This window comes from Armigeres subalbatus, chromosome 3 (assembly GCF_024139115.2).
Source record: "Armigeres subalbatus isolate Guangzhou_Male chromosome 3, GZ_Asu_2, whole genome shotgun sequence".
NCBI classification, from domain to species: domain Eukaryota; kingdom Metazoa; phylum Arthropoda; class Insecta; order Diptera; family Culicidae; genus Armigeres; species Armigeres subalbatus.
The window spans coordinates 406,394,675-406,409,258 of record NC_085141.1 but is presented as its reverse complement, the minus strand read 5'-3'; the positions used below and the strand labels follow the sequence as shown (position 1 = coordinate 406,409,258).

Below are 14,584 nucleotides of genomic sequence, written 5' to 3'. Positions count from 1 at the left end.
CCAAATCCCAAGAACATCGCATATGTAAAAATGCATGGGGAAAAAATCCGCGGACCAAATTCCCGAGGTGTGAGGCTACCTTAAAGAGGACCTGAGGGTGCTCAATGTTCAGGGCGAATGGAAGTGATTGGCTCGGGATCGAGTCCAGTGGAAAAGGATACTCCATTCGGCGTAGGTTAATCGAAGAGCTAGCTGTAGCCCATCAAGTATCAAGTAAGTATCCCTTGCTTATCCTGAGCTCGCTCATCCGATGTTCCGACTTGTTACTCCGGATCTCACTAATTCAGAATTTTCCGGATTAAAGAGTATGAACACCCATTTGAACACATTATGCCGTTAGTTTTGAAACTTGTGCTGTGAGTTCGTTTTGGTTCATTTGTATGGATATGACAGTCGGATTGACGAGATAAACCTCGACAGTCCGGCCATACATTTGTTGGATTACCGGGGGTATACTGTATCTTATGCCGTTCTAAATTATTTCTGCGATGATAGTCAATTCCCAATATTCGGCGAGTTCTGTATTTCATTTATAGTTCTATATTCCATTTATAGCACATGAACTTTATATCAAAGGTACGAACTCCCAACGGAATCAATTTTCTAAGCAGCGGATGGTTGGAGCAAAACAAAAGAACTGATAGTGTTTGTTTTTTGATTGCTTGAGAAGCAGAAGACGTATTCGTAGAGAGCGTAGCTGACTCATTCCTCGAAAGTTGTGAAAATTTTTATATAAAGTGAATAAAGTTCTCAATGTTTTAAAAGTTATTAATGTGGTATGAATTTCTCAGGATCTAAACTATATGTTAAGCACTTTGAACTTTGTTAAACCCGTAAAAGTGTTGTCCATTTGAGATGTCAGAGTCGGAAGTACGAACAATTTTGACCCGTGCCCTTGACGCGGATGAAGCTGGCCAGAAGGAGCTAGCCATCGATTTGTATGGCAAGGCGGTGGAATGTATTCTTCGTATAGAGGATCGAGAAAAACGGGACAAGTTGAACAAGTTCGCCAAGCAGGCAATAGAGCGCGCGGAGGAACTGAAAGGAATCAAATATGTTCCGAAACCAAAAGATTTGAAAGTTGTCCCGCAGCATACGATGCATCCGGTGCGAAGTGGCATCGGTTCAGGGAGAAGTCCGGTTCACAGTCCAAAGCTGGAAGTCAGTGGGGCTCAGGTTTCTTATACCAGTGAGGAAAAGAAGGTGCTGGAATTTACGTCGCACATCAACTCCAAGGTTTATGTTCCATTCATGGACATTGATTTGATGGAGAAATTCATCTTTTCGATTCCCTTTACGGATCGCGATGGTTTGTTGGAGTTGGCCCCTAAACAGAAACGGGACTTTGTCCAGTGGATTCGGGTTAGCGAACTGAGTGAAAATCCGGAACTGATAGCTGGGGACCATGCAGACTTTTATAGCATTCGTCAGACGGTGGTTTCCGATTGCAGTTTTGTGGCCTCGCTGGCAGTGGCCTCTTTATATGAGAAGAAGTACAAGCGCAGAATCTTGACGTCGATTATTTACCCTAGGAACAGTCGAGATGAACCGATCTATAATCCGAGTGGAAAGTACTCGGTTCGTATGCACGTGAACGGAATTCCAAGAAAGGTTGTGATTGACGATTGTTTACCGCTGGGAAGGTACAATCAGCTGCTTTGCTCGTATTCGAGCAACAAAAATGAATTCTGGGTGTCCTTGATGGAGAAAGCCTACATGAAGCTGATGGGAGGATACGATTTTCCCGGATCGAATAGTGTAAGACAACTTTTTCTCATTTCCAGATGTGATATTTATTTCATACAATTCTATTTTAGAACATTGACTTGCATGCCTTAACAGGTTGGATTCCAGAGAGGGCTTCAATTAGGACGAAGGATCCAGATTTTGATGCCGATGCAGTTTTTAATCGACTCAGCGAAGGGCTTAGCGCTGGACGTTGTTTGGTAACCGTAGCCACTGGCGAACTCTCGGATGCAGAAGCGGAAAGAACGGGACTTGTGTCGACCCATGCCTATGCCGTGCTGGACATGCAGGAAATTGACGGAGTGAAATTGCTCCAACTAAAGAATCCTTGGTCACATCTGCGCTGGCGTGGAAACTATTCCGAGTTGGATGCGGTGCACTGGACCGCTGAGCTGCAGCAGCAGTTGAATTATGACCCAAAACTCGCTGCAAATTACGACAATGGGGTTTTCTGGATCGATTACAATTCCATTTTGAACTTCTTCGATGTGTTCTACCTGAACTGGGATCCAGCTCTGTTTCAGTACACTTACAGTATTCATCAGTCGTGGAGTGCGGGTGTGGGACCTACCAAAGATGCCTACAATGTAGGAGACAATCCACAATTCAGCCTCACCGTACCTGCTGGGAAGGGTTCGGTTTGGATACTTTTGACAAGACATATCACGTCGATTGAGGATTTCAGAGTAAATCGAGAATATATTACGGTCCTGGTCTATAAGAATAACGGGAAACGGGTTTATTATCCGTGTAAGTATAATATGTGATAACACTGCTTCTACTCGCATAGTAATCTTCGTCTTGTTTGCTAAGCAGAAGTAAGGTTTTTTATTTTGATCATAAAACCTAATTCTAAAGGTCAAAAAATGAACATCTATCAAAAAAATAATAATAATCGCACAGCAGACTTCCCTTTTCGCTCAGATTTTATTATTGAACTTAATTAATCTTTCTCGTATTGTATTTTAGCCGATCCACCTCCTTACATCGACGGAGTTAGGATCAACAGTCCGCATTACTTGTGCAAAATACGCCTGGATCCAAGTTCGGTACGCAAGTACACTTTGGTGATATCGCAGTATGAAAAAACGGCAACGATCTACTACTCGTTGCGGGCGTACTGTCGTGATAAGTTCGAATTGAAGAAAATCGACAACCATTTCCAAACAGTCGAAAATGTAATTAACTCACTACCCGCGTTGTGTTTGACAAATGTTAAATACTTTTAATTATCCCGTAGATCAATGGAGACTGGAAGGGGCGCACGGCAGGCGGATGTCCAAACCACCCGCAAACCTACAAAAACAATCCGCTCTATCGGCTGCACATCGGCCCCAAAGAATCCAGCCAGCTAGTGGTTGAACTTCGTGGTCCCAAAGTCTACCAAGTCGGGCTGGAGTTGAGCGTTACATCGCTGGAGGATCCGGAGGTGACTGCCCCTTTTATAACCCAGAGTACCGGCAGCTATAGGTCCGGATTTTGCGTGTTGGATTTGGAAGGCATCCCCGCGGGGGTTTATCAGTTGCGTCCGTCCACTTTCCTGCCGGAACAGGAGTCGCCGTTTTTCCTAAAATTTAAATCAACAACGAATTTAGTCATCGAAAAGCTGAATTGAACGGCGGATCTGGGCTGCCTATGATCGTATGGGACTGATATCGTATAGTAACATAAAAGAAAATGCGATTACAGCCAATGCTGTGCAAGGGATTTATTTTTAGCCATATTGATGACGTTAGCTTAAAGCGGAAAGTTACTTTAGTGGCTCGAAGAAATGACCACGTCAATCTTATCTAGTTGTGAATACGTACCAACTATTTTTTTTATTTCGTTAATAAATCATTGATCATTTTAATTGTTATTTTTTTAATCGAAAAGAAATGTTCCTTCTTGGATAGGTAGTTCATACGCTGTGCTTCCCAGATCCTGCAGTTGCGAAAATACTTTGTGGAGAGTCAGTACCGCCACGAAATTTTTCGCGCTATATGAGTAGCTTACCACGGATTCAGTGCCCTGCATTTGGCGTTGAAGGAGTTGTATTGGACACATTCGATCTACAGGAGCGTCGTCGAAAATGTGGCTGGTGTTGGGTGAACTCTTCTCAGAAAGCAAAGGATTCTTGGTAGCTATCATGGACTGGGTAATTGCGAAGATGAACTATCGGCACTATACTGCCGTGAATCGCAAGTCTGTTCCATCTGTATATGGATTCCATATACAGATGGGACTGACTTGCGATTCACGGCAGTATATGTTGCACAAAAATGTGGAGGACCGTTACGGGAAGTGTAATTCAGTAGGAGAGACGATCGGGCATATCGTATCCGGCAGGTTAGCCTATTTCGGTGACCATAACGTAGTCACACACACATACACACACGGGCTGCGAAATGGTGAGTTGACATCTGCGCAGGAGCGACCTACACAGCTCTGGTCCTCACAAGTTCCAATCTCACGCTTCCACGGGTCTTCCGATGACAATTGACCGCCAGCTAAGGGTTGCGCACTTAGCTGGTAGTGCAGCCTGTCCTTCTGACATCAGCTAGAGTGAGTAGGTGCGACCAACGGGACCATCGTCCCTAACCCCTAATTCCAAAGCGTTAAGCGAACCGTGCCGAGGGAATGCATGGCCAGGGGGGTGAAATAATGAGCTAGGCCTCTAACGGAGCCTGTGGGGTACCTGGGCACCCTCCACAGTAATTGTCCCTTACCGTGTCATGCTGGGCTCTGGCGTGGTGGACCTCTTTTCCCGAGCAACTCGTGGGACTAAAATGGAAAAACAAGTCAATTCTTCAATTAGTGGTAGTAGTGTAAGCGACTGCTCCAACGGAGCAGACACAAAAACGGGGGAGACAGTCTCCAGGGGATGAGCTCCCTGGGGGCCGCTCCAAAACGCGGAGGGTTACTACCCCGAACAAGGGTAGTGGAGCTGGGAAGCTGAACCCCGGCCAGGTACCTCCAAAACCGGGGGAGGAAGGTAATGTGATTTTGTAGATAAAATTGATAGCACGTCTTACTCAGTCGAATGTCTAGATACAAGAGAGAGATTTATTCTTATCGAGATTGTTTCGTACATAGTATTTATAACTCAGAACTCACTATAGTGATCGTTTAGCTATAAAGTTCATTTCATGGTATCAGACCTTATATCGAATATAACAGTTCTTTTCCCTTTAGTTTAAAATATCGATCGTATCAAAATTCTTGAAAATGGAAATGGAATTTTGTTTGTTTTTATAATTGCGAATAATTTTATGTGTTTCTTATGGTACTAAACTTCATGCTTATTCGAAAGTTTAATTTTGTTTTTTTTTAGTAATTTGCTAAACTTATTTTTCAGAATCTTCTCTTTTTTTCTTTTTACAATAAATTAGATAACCGTTAACACTCATGATCACTAGCACCACCACAAATCTGGATCGTCGCATCTTTAATTGTTCTCGTACGGCTGCGGGTAGAAATGGGACTGCGCTTCGCTATTTTGAAACGCCTACCATTATTCCCTTCGATCTCCGGGACTAGTGGAACATCCGGAAACCCATGAAACTCATCCTCATCAGAAATGCTTCTCGTCCTTTTCCTTGTCGATGTTGGTATCGATATTGGCAATCTCGAATAGGTCATTGATGGTTTCACGAGCTTTAGCTGGTCCCTGTGCGCATTGACGACATGCCTGTCAAAAGAGATGCGAAATACATTCGGTGAGACTCTTTTTACAAACTGAGCAAATATCCATTTTTCTATCGAATGTTGGTCTTTATTTTTATATAAAATTTTGTCTCCTAGAGACAACTTAAGGAAAGGATCCAAGGAGGGCGTACTACACGTATCAACAAATACTTTTTTCTTTTCTAGAAGTGGTGCTATAAAATTTTTATATTGTTTCTTAGGGTGGATAAGATCAATTAATGTTTTAGGTTTAAAACTTAGCATTTTCTCTGATGGAAATTTGTCATCTGAACTACAAGTATTTCTGTAATTAATTAAAAAATATGTTATGCGATCCTCTGTGTCCAGAGATCTTGTCTCTTGGTCTAGTAAAAACGTCTTTTGTAACCCTAACCATTCGCTCAGCCTGGCCATTACTGCTAGGATTATATGGAGGGCTTTTCATAATCTTTATTCCTTGTTTCTCCATGAAGTTTGTGAACTGGCTGGAATTGAACGGAGGTCCTCCGTCTGTAACTATAACATCTGGAAGTCCAAATCTGGCGAAGATAACAGTAAACTTTTTTAAAACTTTGCTAGCATCCGTCCCATATTTCATTAACTCAATTTCTAACCACTTTGTAAAGCTATCTATAACCAACAAATATGTTTTGGACTCAAAATAAAAGAAGTCAGCATGTATGCGACTAAAAGGGCGCGTAGTGGGCATCCACGGAGTGTTATTAGATGGTTTAGGAACCACAGCTGTCTGTAAACAGACTTGACATGCCTCAACAAAATGTTCAATGTCTGTGTTCAACCCGAACCAAAACAAACATCTACGAGCTAATTGCTTCATCTTAACTATGCCGCTGTGATTTGCGTGTAATAATTTCAACATAGGAGCTCTTAATGAAGAAGGTATCAGCACACGATCCTGGTATAAGATGCAACCATCTACAATCTCTAATTCATGTCTTAAAGAATAGACTGGTTGCCACCCTTTTTCGACCCTTTTTGGCCAGCCGTTTGAAATATATCGCGCCACTTTTGCAAGAAACTCGTCTGTTAAACTCTCTTTTGCAATTTGGAAGAAATCAAGCGGGAAATCATTGAAAAAATTAATATTATTAATAATTCCACAATCAAAATTATTTGGAACTGTTTGCTCTAATGGAAACCTAGAGCAAAAGTCGGCGTTACCCATTTGAGATGATGGCCTGTAGCAAATTTCAAACTCATAAATTGACATCTCCATGACATAACGTTGCAGTCTAGTCACGCATAGCTGGTGCTTTCCTTCCTTACCAAAAATTCCCAAAAGAGGCTTGTGGTCAGTATATATCGTAAATTTTTGGCCAAACAAAAATTTATGGAATTTTTTTACGGTACTTATTAAAGCTAGAGCCTCTAAGTGAAGAATAGGGTATGTTTTCTGAGCTGCATTTAAGGAAAAGGAAACAAAACTAACAGGTTTTTCTATACCATCTACTAAGTGCGCTAGAGCTCCTCCTAGGCCATAGCTGCAAGCATCACAAACAATTACAATTGGCTTGTGTGGATCATAGAATTCTAAAATGTTAGCATTGATTAAGGCTGTCTTGCTTTCATTGAAAGTTTTCTGGCACCTATCATCCCAGACAAATTTTACGCATTTCTTCAACAACGCATACAAACAGTTTAGCCAACTGATAAGTGTGGTATAAATCTACCATAATAATTTATAAGACCTAAAAATGCCTTTAGCTCAGAAACGTCTTTTGGTGTTTTAGCTTCTTGCACTGTTAACAACTTCTCAGGTGATGGCAGTATACCTTCATTAGTTATTAGATGCCCTAGATATGGAAGCGATTGCACAAAAAATTTGCACTTTTTCAAATTCACTTTCACATTGGCGTCCTGTAGCCTCTGAAGCACTAGATACAAATTTTTTTGACATTCTTCCAACGTTCTGCCTGCTATCAAGACATCATCAAGATAACAACACACAAATTTGAGCCCTAGCAGAATACTGTCCATCACTCTCTGGAATATTGACGCACTCGAAGAGGCGCCCTGTGGTAGACGATTGTATACGTACAAACCCTTAATCGTATTAATAACGACAAATTTTTTTGATCTTTCTGACAATTTCAGTTGCGTGTACGCCCCCGCTAGGTCGAGACTGCAAAACCATTTACATCCTGACAAGGATGCAAAAATGTCTTGCGCCAGAGGTAAAGGATAAGTTGTGGGTATAATATATTTATTTATTGACGCTTTACAGTCTATAACCATTCGTATATCACCATCTTTTTTTATAACTATCACTACTGGGGAAGCCCATTCACTGACCTGGATTGGGGAAATCACATTTTGTCTTTCCAACGAATCTAAATGTTGTACAACTTTTTCTCTCAGCTTGAAAGGCACATCATAAGCTTTACGAAATACCGGTCTATCCTCCTTTAGCACAAGATCCGCATCATAACCTAATATGGGGTTCGAAAAATTTCCATCAAACACTTTGGGAAAACGTGATTGGATATTAGAATCAATATTACCCTTTATTTCTTGTCGATTGGGTTCCATCGAATTAATAGGCATGGTTGTCAAGAAAGTGTTTCGCCATTGAGGATAAAATAAATCCATCCAATCGCGACCAAATAACGCTACGAATCTTACTGGCCCATCGAGTATTATTAAATTAGTTTTCTTCTCGTTATTATCTACCACGACATCGACCGTAATTTTTCCGTAAATACCCAAACGCTCCCCGTTGACAACCACTAAGCGGCTATTACATTTTTGAACCGGTACAAAATTGAAATGTTTCCTATAAAGCTCAAGACTTATAACAGTCACCGCTGCACCACAATCTAACTCCATTTTTATGCGCACACCATTGATCAAAACTCTCACCACGCACGGCTCACTGAAACCTTTCTTAGTTGAGATCATCATGCAAGGATAGTCTGACTCGTCATCTTCCGAGTCCTGGAGTTTCAGCCGCTTAAAATCATAGTAGTCTACATCATCTTTTTCCGTTTCTACAAAATTCACCGTTCTTTGCTTTATGTATTTGAAACAGTTGCGTTTCACGTGGCCTCTTTTTTTACAGAAATTACAAATGACTGCCGAATGAACATTGTCATCCCGTCGATCACGATTGTCTCTAAAACTAGCTTTTTGTTCATTTACGTATCTGTACCTATTGTTGAATCGATTTCCACCATATGGCACTGTGTTACGACCTCTTTCCATGCTTCTGCTACGACTACGCTGTCTGCGTCCGTAATCACGAGAAAACTGCCTAACTGATCCACCGGCACCGTTATATTGATCTATATCACCAAGCCTGTATTTAACTGAATGGTATTTAACTGGTGGTGATAGCGGGGGACTTCAACGCTTGGGTCGTGGAATGGGGAAGCCGAACCACGAATCAACGGGGGAAGATCCTGCTGGAATCACGGGCCATGTTTGATGTGGACTTGGCTAATGTCGGTACCAAAAGTACCTACAGCTGGAACGGGGCCGAGTCGATTATCGACGTTACGTTCTGGAGCCCTGGCCAAACGAGTAGTTCGAACTGGAGGGTAGATGATGGCTACACTCCCAGCGACCACCGGGCGGTTCGCTACAGTATCGACTATACGACCAGTTTTCAGCGGACGGAAAAAGGGGCGAGGCCTAGCCCTCGTATGTGGAAGACATCGTACTTCGACGACGAGGTGTTGGACGAAGCGCTCCGCCGCGAGCACAATACACTCGGTCTGAGTGGCGAGCAGCTGGTAACAGTACTCTCGCGTGCATGCGATGCCACCATGTCTAGGTAAGTCCACCCTAGGAATGGGAGGCCACCGGCTTACTGGTGGACTCAAGCAATTGCGAACCTGCGCCGCGCCTGCCTACGGACACGGAGGCGGATGCAGCGAGCACGCACAGAACAGGAGCGTGTTGAATGACGGGTAGCGTTCGTGGCTGCTTAAGCCGCTCTGAAGACTGAGATTAGATCAAGCAAAAAAGCCTGCTTCGAGGGCCTGTGTCAAAGTGCCAACGCGAATCCATGGGGTGACGCCTATAGGGTCGTAATGGCCAAGACACGTGGGGCGATGGCCCCTACAGAGCGGTCTCCAGAGATGCTGGAGAGGATCATCGCGGGGCTCTTCCCACGTCACGACCCAAGTTCCTGGCCTCCCTTTGTGGAGCTGCCAGGGGCCAGAGTGGCCGACGAGGGAAGAGTAACTGTGGCGTAGCTTGCACAGTCCCTTAGTGTAGGTAAGGCGCCAGGACCGGATGGTATTCCGAACCTGGCCATCAAAGCGGTCATTGCTGAGGCTCCCGAGATGTTCAGATCTGTCATGCAGAGATGCCTGGACGAGGGAGTCTTCCCTGAAGCATGGAAAAGGCAGAGCTTGGTCCTATTGCCAAAGGCGGGATCCGTCGGCATATAGACCAATAAGCCTGCTTGATACGGCGGAGAAGGTGCTCGAGAAGATCATCAGGTTGTTGATACGCACGGAGGGTGCGGATGGTCTATCGAGTAACCAGTTTGGCTTCCGAAAGGGTAAGTCGACCGTAGACGCTATCTTGTCGGTTACCAAATTCGCGGAGATAGCTATCCAGCGTAAGAGGAGGGGAGTTCGCTATTGTGCAGTAGTGACACTCGACGTGAGGAATGCATTCAATAGTGTCAGTTGGGCAGCTATTGCAGATGCGCTCCTGCGTATTGGAATTCCCGAGTACCTTTCAGAACCGAGTACTAGTATACGACACAGAGGCAGGTCGGAAGTGCGGTGACATAACCTCAGGGGTTCCGCAAAGTTTCATACTGGGTCCGGCGCTATGGCACGTCATGTACGACGGTGTCTTGAGGTTGAAGTTCCCGGTGGGCATGGTAATCGTCGGATTCGCTGACGATATTACGCTGGAGGTCTACGGCGAATCGATCAAAGAGGTGGAGTTGACTGCAGCCCACTCGATCGCAATTGTGGAGGAGTGGATGAGTTCCAGGAAGTTAGAACTGGCTCACCATAAGACTGAGGTGGTTGTTGTTAACAACCGAAAGTCGGAGCAACAAGCGGTGATAAGGGCAGGCAACTGCGTGGTCACTGCTGAACGCTCCATCAAACTATTGGGGGTAATGATCGACGATAAGCTCACCTTTGGTAACCACGTCAATTACGCCTGCAAGCGTGCCTCCACAGCTATAGTGGCATTGTCCCGGATGATGTCCAATAGCTCTGCGGTTTATGCCACCAAGCACAAGCTTCTGGCTAGTGTCGATCTGTCCATACTGAGGTATGGGGGGCCAGCTACAGAACTACTACAGAACGAAGTTAGAAAGTACGTATAGGCTCATGTGCCTAGGGGCTGTACACTAATTACGTAAGCAATTTTTTGGGGGTTTTCAATCTCCCTCCCCCCATATAAGATTTTTCCCATACAAATCATTTTTTATTTATATGGAGCGTAAGAAAATGGCAGACCCTCCCTGCCCCCATAAGTGCTTACGTAATTAATCGATGATATAATCGAGTTCATGAGCGCAAAACAGAACATCAGTAAAGAACTGAAACAGAACCTTCGGATGATCCACCAACCTGTTCGAGTTGCAAGACAAGAACAAGATGCGTTCATCAGGCGGGTGGTGGGAAGGGAGAAGGCCGACAAAGATGTTCAAACCGATGCCTTCTCCTTTCTTAGAGGAGCGACTACGGTCCAAGAGACGAAAGGCCAAAATGGCTCAGGTAGCAATTTAGCGAATGCGCTCAGAGCAAAGCCAAACGACGTGTGACTATAAAGGCCAAACGTCGTCTAGACGGAGCAGAGAAGCCTTAAAAGCGTCGACTCGAGAAGGTGACTTCTCGGCCCAACATAGCGACTTCTCGCGCCGAAAAGGCGAATGGTACCAACAAAACGTAAGTCGCCGAGCTGCAAGCGGGTGCCAGCCAGCCTGTGCCATCGGCACAAGGGACCAAAAATCCATAGAAGCTTTCGGCGCTGGGTCATGCCGTGCGAAGTGTCACAAGCACCAAGACCAGTGAAACGCGGAGCGCAAGCTAGCGAGACGGACTATAGGAAGCTGGCACAAGAGGTCTTGAGTGACGGCGGCGAGGTGAGGTCGTTGGGGGCGGAAGTGACCCTCCAGTGCAAGCAACTGGACGAGATCACGAACACGGACGACGTCTCCTCTGCCGTCAGAGAACAATGTGGTACAGAATTCGAGAAGACCTCTGTACGCCTAAGAGGCGGTCCCTTTGGCACGCAGGTAGCCTACCTTAGGTTTCCGGTTGCGGAAGCCAAAAAGGTAATGGAGTGAGGGTAGTTGAAGATTGGCTGGTCAGCATGCCCAGTAAGCAAACTCCAGCCTCCTTCAGTGGACAGATGCTATCGGTGCTTAGAGTTGAGGCACAAGTCCTACAACTGTAAGAGCCCAGACCGTAGCAACCTGTGTCGTCGTTGTGGTGAGGAAGGGCACAAGACGCAGGAATGCGATAAGGCACCAAAGTGCCTCATGTGCTCCATCAAAAAGCATGCCTGTTACCACGTTTTGAGTGGATCTTCGTTTCCCTTCGTGCCAAGATGAATATTAGAGTGGAGTAGCCGCTTCCCCAATCGCAGGGGTTAAACGTTATTGATGCGCTTGCGAAGCTCGACACAGTGCTATTCAAAGATGGTTCCGCTATCACATTCCGTCATGTGTCGTTTCGGGAGGAGTTACGTTTAGTACTGCCTATCCTCCAGAAGTGATACTGTTAGGTAATCTCGGCGGGATCAGGGCATTAGAAGAGAGGGTAATTCAAGTAACCTTCCGCTATTTGGGTGGGTTTAGTGGGTCGGCCTTCCATCAACCCCACTGCCTGAGTGATAATTTCAGGTGCCAGTTTGCAGATTTGCCTTCATCCCTCCACAAAAAAAAACAGGTAGGAGGGTCGTAGCGTAGAACTCTGGTACCTATCGCTTTCGCTTAAGCCACTTCTATTGAAAACGGAAAACTAGCTAGGCTGGCAGGTTTCAAAGTTCATCTTTGAACATAGAAATTGACAAAACCAATTTGCGTAAAAAGTTACCCCACTCTACTCTTTGTCATGATCACAAATATATTTATATTTAAATATATTATTTCGAATATAAGGCGAGATAGTACTGTTCCATTTAATTCCATCACTTGATTGTAACTTTAAAAATACGAGTGTATTCTAGGCATTTTCTTCGCAAAATTTTGAAATGTTTCTTCAAAATGTGATTAGATTCAGTTCTCCACTTTTTATTACTTTGCACATTTTTTCATAGCCAGGTTTACCACAGGTACAGTTTCGTCTTGTCTATCGCACGATAAATATGAGAGAATACCGAAATGTGGTTTTGCTTCGGGGGAGAAATGCTATAACACCGATTGATGGTGGATCAATATTGATTCCGGGCCTGGTTCATCGACTATTATCGTTTCAGGTTTCTTAGGCACATGGATGCCGAAGTGTAGCCGTAATCCGGTAGCATTTAAACACACACAGCCTGTTGATTTACTCAAAAACAGTGGGAGAGCTTCCGGTATTCAACATGACACACTTGATTCAAAGACACTTTTGCTGTGCAATGCCTGATTGCTTGGTATGTTGATATAGGAACGTGGTTTATCGTGTTCTTGGATTATCGCCTCTTCATTTGACCTGAGTTAAGTTGGATTTTCATACTTGAGGGGTGGGAGAAGTGGTGATGATGATGGCCATCGACATGTTGCTACGAAGAGCCACGTGGGATCGGTGTTCAACTAACGAACTGCCGTTGTTATCATTCCGTTGATGTAAATGTCATCGAGGAGATAGGGTTACTGCAAGTACTTCCGTCTATGGTCTAGTTCTCCTCAGAGGCTGCCCTGTTTTAGACTGAGTCAATTTTTGCAGACGGTGGAGTTATCTTTGACTTATTAAACCCTACGACGGGAATTAGGTTTGAGACGGAAATATCTACCGTAGCCCTAATCAAGGGAAATAGGGAGGTAAGTGGAAACACAAACACTGTTAGGCAGCAGTACTGAATATCGAACACCGTGCGAGATATCAATTGATGCAAAAGTGTAGCGCTGCCGGTGTGTGGAGGTTGAGTTGCTTATTGCCCTTTGATGTAACGGGATGCCAAGAGGAAGTATCAATTATGCACGACGGGATATTGCTGACGAGTGAGAGGATTTCCTCCCTGGCATTCGAGGTAGGTACTTTGTCGGCAGCATAGTCGAGAAACAACCATCAGATGCCCACGCAAACAACTACCTTCATTCACTATCCATTCCATCTCCGCTAATCAATATTCCGTCGACTGATGCAATATCCGTCCGTGAATTTACGCAGTGATCGTCTCTGCTCAATTGGGTAGGTGCACTCTTCCGGGTACCAATTCGCTTTGATGTGGTCAATTTCGGTTCGTTCCTTCAATTCAGCTTACATTGCTTTTTTGGGCAGGTATGGAGCTATATGAAGCATTCTTGGAAAACTGGAGTTCATATAAGACCCACAATTCTACCGACTCAAGCCAATTTTGTAGAAAAAATGCATTGGCTTTTTATCAGAGTTTTTTTTTCCGTTTTGGTTTGGCAATAATTTCGAAAAATGAAAATTTCAGAAATTATTTTTGGTCTGTAGTTCGATAATTGTAGAACGCTAGAAAAAATGTATATGTTCAAAATTCATCACGGAAAGATATGTGGTAATATACCTATCTACATAATTATTTATGTTTATGTAACGAATAAATTAAAAATGCTTTCCACTAGGGATAACGAGTCTGACTCATAAACAGACAATCTGAGAAACACATTCTCTTACTGTCATGTATATTTTTTCCTCTGTTATTTTATACAATAGTTTCGTATGCCAGTTAATGAAATTAAAATAAGGTTCAGTCATATCCAATGTAGAAAACTTAATTTGCAACGACGTTCTGACTAAAACAGAAATCTCCTAGAAATCCTTCATCATTATTATTACAATAGTAGGTGGCATTATTTGCTCACCATGATGGGCAACTGCATGTGTTCGACATTATTGGTTAACAGAACCGCCGCTTTCTTCGAACAAGTTGCAAATTTATTACGCCGGATGACCTGTTTGATCTGGTCGAAAAATAATGAAATATGGATTGTCAATGGTAATAAACGGAACCCGCCGTGCCGCGGTGCAGTGAGCCGAAGTCAGGAAGCGGACGTGTGCCT

General features: G+C 44.0%; 2 protein-coding genes across 3 annotated transcripts; one reads left to right on the top strand and one right to left on the bottom strand.

The window, feature by feature from the left end:
• The first annotated feature begins 651 nt into the window (after window positions 1-651).
• On the top strand, window positions 652-3,596 carry LOC134224120 (calpain-7-like). 2 transcript variants are annotated; one of them, XM_062703378.1, is made up of 5 exons: window positions 709-776; window positions 856-1,758; window positions 1,818-2,496; window positions 2,716-2,924; window positions 2,987-3,596. In XM_062703378.1, exons 2-5 carry the CDS (start codon window positions 856-858, stop codon window positions 3,359-3,361), a joined length of 2,166 nt encoding a protein of 721 aa, XP_062559362.1. In that variant the 5' UTR covers window positions 709-776; the 3' UTR covers window positions 3,362-3,596. The 2 variants fall into 2 exon arrangements, with proteins under 2 accessions (XP_062559361.1, XP_062559362.1); XM_062703377.1 differs by having other exon boundaries at window positions 652-1,758.
• Window positions 3,597-4,767: 1,171 nt separating this feature from the next.
• Window positions 4,768-8,082, bottom strand: LOC134224119 (uncharacterized). Its single transcript, XM_062703376.1, has 3 exons — window positions 7,935-8,082; window positions 7,726-7,862; window positions 4,768-5,416 (listed from the first exon to the last, which is right to left on the bottom strand). The coding sequence occupies exons 1-3, from the start codon at window positions 8,020-8,022 to the stop codon at window positions 5,300-5,302; spliced, it is 342 nt and encodes a 113-aa protein (XP_062559360.1). The 5' UTR covers window positions 8,023-8,082; the 3' UTR covers window positions 4,768-5,299.
• Window positions 8,083-14,584: the final 6,502 nt, after the last annotated feature.

Bases quoted from the DNA above. Each gene is read 5' to 3' on its own strand.
- LOC134224120 (XM_062703377.1), top strand. From the start codon at position 856: ATGTCAGAGTCGGAAGTACGAACAATTTTGACCCGTGCCCTTGACGCG. The intron at 1,759-1,817 runs GTAAGACAACTT...ATTCTATTTTAG, and splicing joins ATTTTCCCGGATCGAATAGT to AACATTGACTTGCATGCCTT. The intron at 2,925-2,986 runs GTAATTAACTCA...ATTATCCCGTAG, and splicing joins ATTTCCAAACAGTCGAAAAT to ATCAATGGAGACTGGAAGGG.
- LOC134224119 (XM_062703376.1), bottom strand. From the start codon at position 8,022: ATGGATTTATTTTATCCTCAATGGCGAAACACTTTCTTGACAACCATG. The intron at 7,863-7,934 runs GTAATATTGATT...ACCCCATATTAG, and splicing joins CAATCGACAAGAAATAAAGG to GTTATGATGCGGATCTTGTG. The intron at 5,417-7,725 runs GTCAGTGAATGG...CTCTTTTGACAG, and splicing joins ATGTGATTTCCCCAATCCAG to GCATGTCGTCAATGCGCACA.